The sequence below is a fragment of the Mesoplodon mirus genome (genome assembly GCF_964341445.2).
Source record: "Mesoplodon mirus genome assembly, chromosome: 15".
Taxonomy (NCBI): Eukaryota; Metazoa; Chordata; class Mammalia; order Artiodactyla; family Ziphiidae; genus Mesoplodon; species Mesoplodon mirus.
In genome coordinates, this window is record NC_138991.1 from 10804412 (window position 1) to 10809699 (window position 5288).

Here is a 5288-nt window from a genome sequence, read left to right on the forward strand (position 1 = left end):
TCTTCCCACTTGTATTCCTTCCAGTTTGGGATGTTCTCCCAGACCTAACTGGCTTCTTCTCACCACTCAGGCTTTGTGTTTTTCATGTCAACCCTTCTCTGAATCTATCCAAAATAGCTTCCCCTCCCCACTCCAATACATCACATAGTTTTATGTCTTTTATAGCACTTATCACTAACTTGTTGACTTGTCTCCCCCTGCCCATTTAAATGTAAACTCCATAGCAATAGGAAATCTCGTTTTGTTTTTTTTTTTTGGCTGCACCTCGCAGCTTGTGGGATGTTAGTTCCCTGACCAGGGATTGAACCTGGGCCCCCAGCAGGGGAAGTGCAGAGTCCTAACCACTGGGCCACCAGGGAATTCCCTCTTGTTCATCTTTCTTTATCCCAGAGCTTAGAATGGTAACTGGTACACTTGATGTTCAATGAAAAGGAAAAAAGTTATCTGGTTCAAATCCCATCTGATTGTAAAAAGCCAGCTACAAGAGAAAAGAGAATTTCAAAGAATAAAAAGATCTGGGTCCTGGGCTTCCCTGGTGGCACAGTGGTTGAGAGTCCGCCTGCCAATGCAGGGGACACGGGTTCGTGCCCCAGTCCGGGAAGATCCCACATGCCGCGGAGCAGCTAGGCCCGTGAGCCATGGCCGTTGAGCCTGTGTGTCCGGAGCCTGTGCTCCGCAACGGGAGAGGCCACAACAGTGAGAGGCCTGCGTACCGCAAAAAAAAAAGATCTGGGTCCTGTAATAGATACTTGTCATATTCTTAACAACCAATCTTCTGAAAAATCTTTCCCTAATTTGAGAAAAATCCCAGGTTACGAGTTCAGCCTCCCTACTGTAGATGTCGGAACTCAAATTCCCAGTGGCTCTTGCAGTTAGGATGAAGGCATGTGACCAGGCTCTACTTACCAGACACCCTCATAAGACTGACTCAGAAAAGAGTGGTGGAAAGCAACTCTGCTCTCTGGCCCCTAAGCTGTGGCTGAGGTGTTGGGCTTTCTGGAAGAGCATGGAGCCAAGTCGAGTGAGTTTGGTGAAGCTGTGCTGGCAGCTTCCTCTAGTACTAGATGGGGCAGCACAGCATAGACAGAGTTCTCAGGTCAGTTCTGTGCATGGTTTTGGGCATCGTTCCTGGAAGTACAGTTTTGAGTCTTCCCCCAAATTCTGAAAAGCACCTCAGATCACTTTAAAGCTATTAAAAATTTTTTTTTAATTTTATTAATTTTTGACTATGTTGGGACTTCATTGCTGTGCATGGGCTTTCTCTAGTTGCGGTGAGCGGGGGCCACTCTTCGTTTTGGCGCATGGGCTTCTCATTGCGGTGGCTTCTCTTGTTGCAGAACGTGGGCTCTAGGCGCGTGGGCTTCAGTAGTTATGGCACGCAGGCTCAGTAGTTGTGGCTCATGGGCTCTAGAGCACAGGCTCAGTAGTTGTGGCACACGGGCTTAGTTGCTCTGCGGCATGTGGGATCTTCCCGGGCCAGGGCTCAAACCCACGTCCCCTGCATTGGCAGGCGGACTCTTAACCACTGCGCCACCAAGGAAGCCCTCAGATAGCTTTAATAAGCCCTTCTCTCTATCAGTCAGGGTCAACTTCTGTTGCCTGTCCCACTGACAACCAGGTTTGCAGGAACTAGCAAAACTGTCTAACTTTAGGACATGTCTTTACAGTATGAACTAGTTCCTACTCTGTCCACCTGATTGTTTCCTGATATATATCAGAATTAGCTCACTTCCCAGGAGTAAGAAGTGTGACAGAGGCCAGCCATCTTTGTTCTCCTCTCCAGGTCTGTCATTTATTTCCACCTCTCCTTGGGAGAAGCAGTCATAAGAAACCTGCTTTGTCTTTATAACAAAGGCCTATCATACTTTAAGCATGCCTATTCCAAAATGAGCTATATGTCTCACACTCAAAAAGTGATGTCTAATTTTGAATTTGATTATTAAACAATACCATCCTTTTATCATAAAACAAGAGTCTGTGTCAGATGTTGCAAACTGGTGAGAAATTCTGACCTGCAGAGGGTTTTGTCTGGCCCACAACGCTTTTAATCTTTAAAAATTGTACTCATAAATACAAACATTTTACATTTACATCTGTGATTGCTGACGATTATAGGCCTGCCATGCAACAATCAGCTAGAGAATAGAGGCCCCCTTTTGATATGTCATGGATTGTTCAATTTGCCTGTACTATATACTCACATACCAAATTTTTGCTTTTAATTTTGTTGCATAATACGTTGGAAGTTGGGCATACTACATGCCATTTCATGAAAACGCTATTTAATAAGTACACAAACATAAAAACACCAACATTTTATACTGCTATAATAGTATACTGGATAATAGTATACATTTTATACTGGAATAGATTAAATCAAAATAGAAAAGGTAAACTAAAGGGGAGAGATGGGGAGCTGTTCAGTGGGTATAAATAGTCTCAGTCATGCAGGATGGAGGCTTCTGGAATCTGGTGCCCAGCATGTGCACGGAGTTGACAATATTGTATTGTACATGTGGCGACTGTCAGGAGGGTGAATTTTATGTTATGCGGGGGGTTTTTTGCCACAATTAAAAAAAATGTAATTCACAACATTAACAGAAGAAAAAAAGCACATAAAAATGCAGAACTATAAACAGAAATTTATTTAATCTGATAGAGGCTATTTATCTACAGTAAAGCAATAACAAGTAATATTGGCCAAATATTCAAAGTTCTTCACCTGAAACTGCAAAGGAGAGAAGAATGTTCATTATTTCACTTTAATTCAATATTGTATTTGGCATTCTGGCCATACAGTAGAGACAAAAATAAAAATAACAGGTTGGACAGGGACAAAAGGAGGGGAGAAGGCTGGGACTTGGGACTTGAAGATTCCAAAGCAAGCCAAACCATACAGTTTAGAAATTTCTGTATGTGTACAACATAAGGTGGACCCTTAAGTTAAGTCTAAGAAAAAATCAGCAATTTATAAAAGAAACTGACATGCTACAAAGGTGGTTTCTATCTTGCTAGACTGTAAATATCTTACTTGGCTATTAATTGAAAATATTTAATAGAATGACCACTTCCCAGCTAATTTTCATTTTAATGTTTTAACAATTTACATTTTAAACACTGATTTCTCTAGGGCACGTTCCATCATTTGAATTAGAAATAACACCCATAGAATGTCTTAGTAAACAATAAACTTATCTTAACTATATCATCCGTGATCAATTCAGTAAGTATATTACACCTTTCCAAGCACTAAAATGGACAACTTTAAAGAGCTTTTTAATTGGGAGATTTAAAAAAAAAAAAAAAAAAAAAAAAAGGCAGAACACGCAAATGACCTGCAGTTCAAAACACAAAGTCCTGTCACTTACATTCTATCCCATCGGTTCAACACACCATCCAAGTGCTGCAAACACAAGACAGTTCGGAGGAACAGTGTTATAACCCCTTAACTGCCACATCACCCGGTAAGAAGCAATTAAAAAGCTCCTTATAAAAAGACGTCCACCTATCCACAGATATTGGAGAATCCCAGGCTCTTCCGTACATTACTGAAAAAAATGCAAATACATTCATAAAGGCAAAAAAACTTTAGGTAACATGACAACCCACATCTTTCGCTGGTCAGACTCTACCGACCATCTCAGTATTGCGGAAACGTTCCATCGATTTTGGCAGCCCAGGCCATGAGGCCTCCCACAACATCCCGAACTGTTAAAGAGTCTAAGTCTGTCCAGGACTGCAGGATCTTCACGGCTTTCTGGGAGTCATTGCCCAGTTTGCAGATCACATAAATGGGGAGAGATGCCCCTTCCTGTGTGCCCTGCTTCCCTTCCCGGATTGCTTCTCCCAAGAGTTTCAGGCTCTCCGCATTCCTCCGTTCCAAATCTTTCAAAGGGATGTGTAGGGAGTGAGGCAACCGACACAGGTCCACCTCCACTGGAGGCCTGACGTCCAGCAACACGTGGGGTGACCTGGAATCCAGAAGTCGCTTATAGTCGACGACAGAAATTCGCTCCTCTGGGCTCAGCAACTGTAGGGAGCGGCACTTATCGGTGGCCGAGGAGCCACAGAAGCTTTCGTAGTCCTGCAGATCAGTCACAGTGGGCCGCTCCCCGCAAGCTGCACAGTCAGGCCTGCGCCTCCTTAGCCGAATACAGCGGAAATGACCTCCGAGGGCATCAAAGAGCAACAGGCGGCCACTGTAAGAGGGGCCCAGACCTGCAGCGATCTTCAACACTTCCAACGCCTGCAGGCAGCCCAGGACCCCGGTAACCACACCAAGCACCCCGCCATCCGCGCAGCTGGTCACCGTCTCCGCCGGAGGTGGTTGCGGAAACACGCAGCGATAGCAAGGCCCGCCGCCGTAGTGGTAGACTGTGAGTTGGCCCTCGAAGCGCAGGGCGCTGGCCGACACGAGGGGCCGGCCGGTTAGCACACAGGCGTCGTTAACCAGGTAGCGAGTGGGCACGTTGTCGGAGCAATCAGCCACCACATCATAGCGGCCGACCAGGTCTAGCGCCGTGGCTGGCGTAAGCGCCTGGGCGTAGGGCACGCACTCCACCGCCGAATTGAGACGGCGCAGTGTAGCGGCGGCCGAAAAGACCTTGGCCTGGCCGGCCAGTGCCTCGCCGTGCAGCACCTGGCGGGCCAGGTTGCTCACTTCTACTACGTCGTAGTCCACAAGGCCCAGGCGGCCGACGCCGGCCGCTGCCAGGTACTGCGCCAGTGGGCAGCCGAGCCCCCCGCAGCCCACGACCAGCACGGACGCGGTCGCCAGGCGCAGCTGTCCCTGCACACCCAGCTCAGGCAGCACGAGCTGCCGGCTATAGCGCAAAATCTCATCTCGGGACAGGGCGGCCTTTGGCGGTAGGGGAGACACCGGAACCAACCGCTCTGACTCCTGCTCGGCCAGAAGAGCCGCCGCCAGCCTCTGCTTCAGGGAACTCAGCTCCTCCTCACGCTGGGCAACTTCAGCCTGCAAAGTGAGCACCTCCTCCCTGGCCGCCATGGCAGCCTCTTTGGGAGGTTGTCAAAGGCATTTCCGTTTCCGGCTTTCCCTCGTCTTGCGACTGGAATAAACTAAACAGCTCTATGGAGCTTGGGGAAAGGTGATAAATAGATATGTATTTTTCTGAAGCAACCGTCAGATTCACCTTGAAAGAGTCACAAGTCCTGACTGTTTCCAATAGAACTACGCAGAGAGCCTTAGGAGGACTAGAACTCGCCACCCGGACCATCCCCCTCCTCCCGGCTTTGGTACGTTCCGACGCGTCCTCTTCCCGCGGCGC

The 5288-nt window shown here is 47.4% G+C and overlaps 1 protein-coding gene across 1 annotated transcript; it reads right to left on the reverse strand.

The window, feature by feature from the left end:
- Positions 1-3301: 3301 nt before the first annotated feature.
- Positions 3302-5044, reverse strand: MOCS3 (molybdenum cofactor synthesis 3). The gene has a single exon (XM_082645548.1). It carries the CDS (start codon positions 5006-5008, stop codon positions 3641-3643), a length of 1368 nt encoding a protein of 455 aa, XP_082501674.1. The 5' UTR covers positions 5009-5044; the 3' UTR covers positions 3302-3640.
- Between the last annotated feature and the right edge of the window lie 244 nt (positions 5045-5288).

Coding starts and splice junctions, on each gene's coding strand:
- MOCS3 (XM_082645548.1), bottom strand. CDS start 5,008: ATGGCGGCCAGGGAGGAGGTGCTCACTTTGCAGGCTGAAGTTGCCCAG.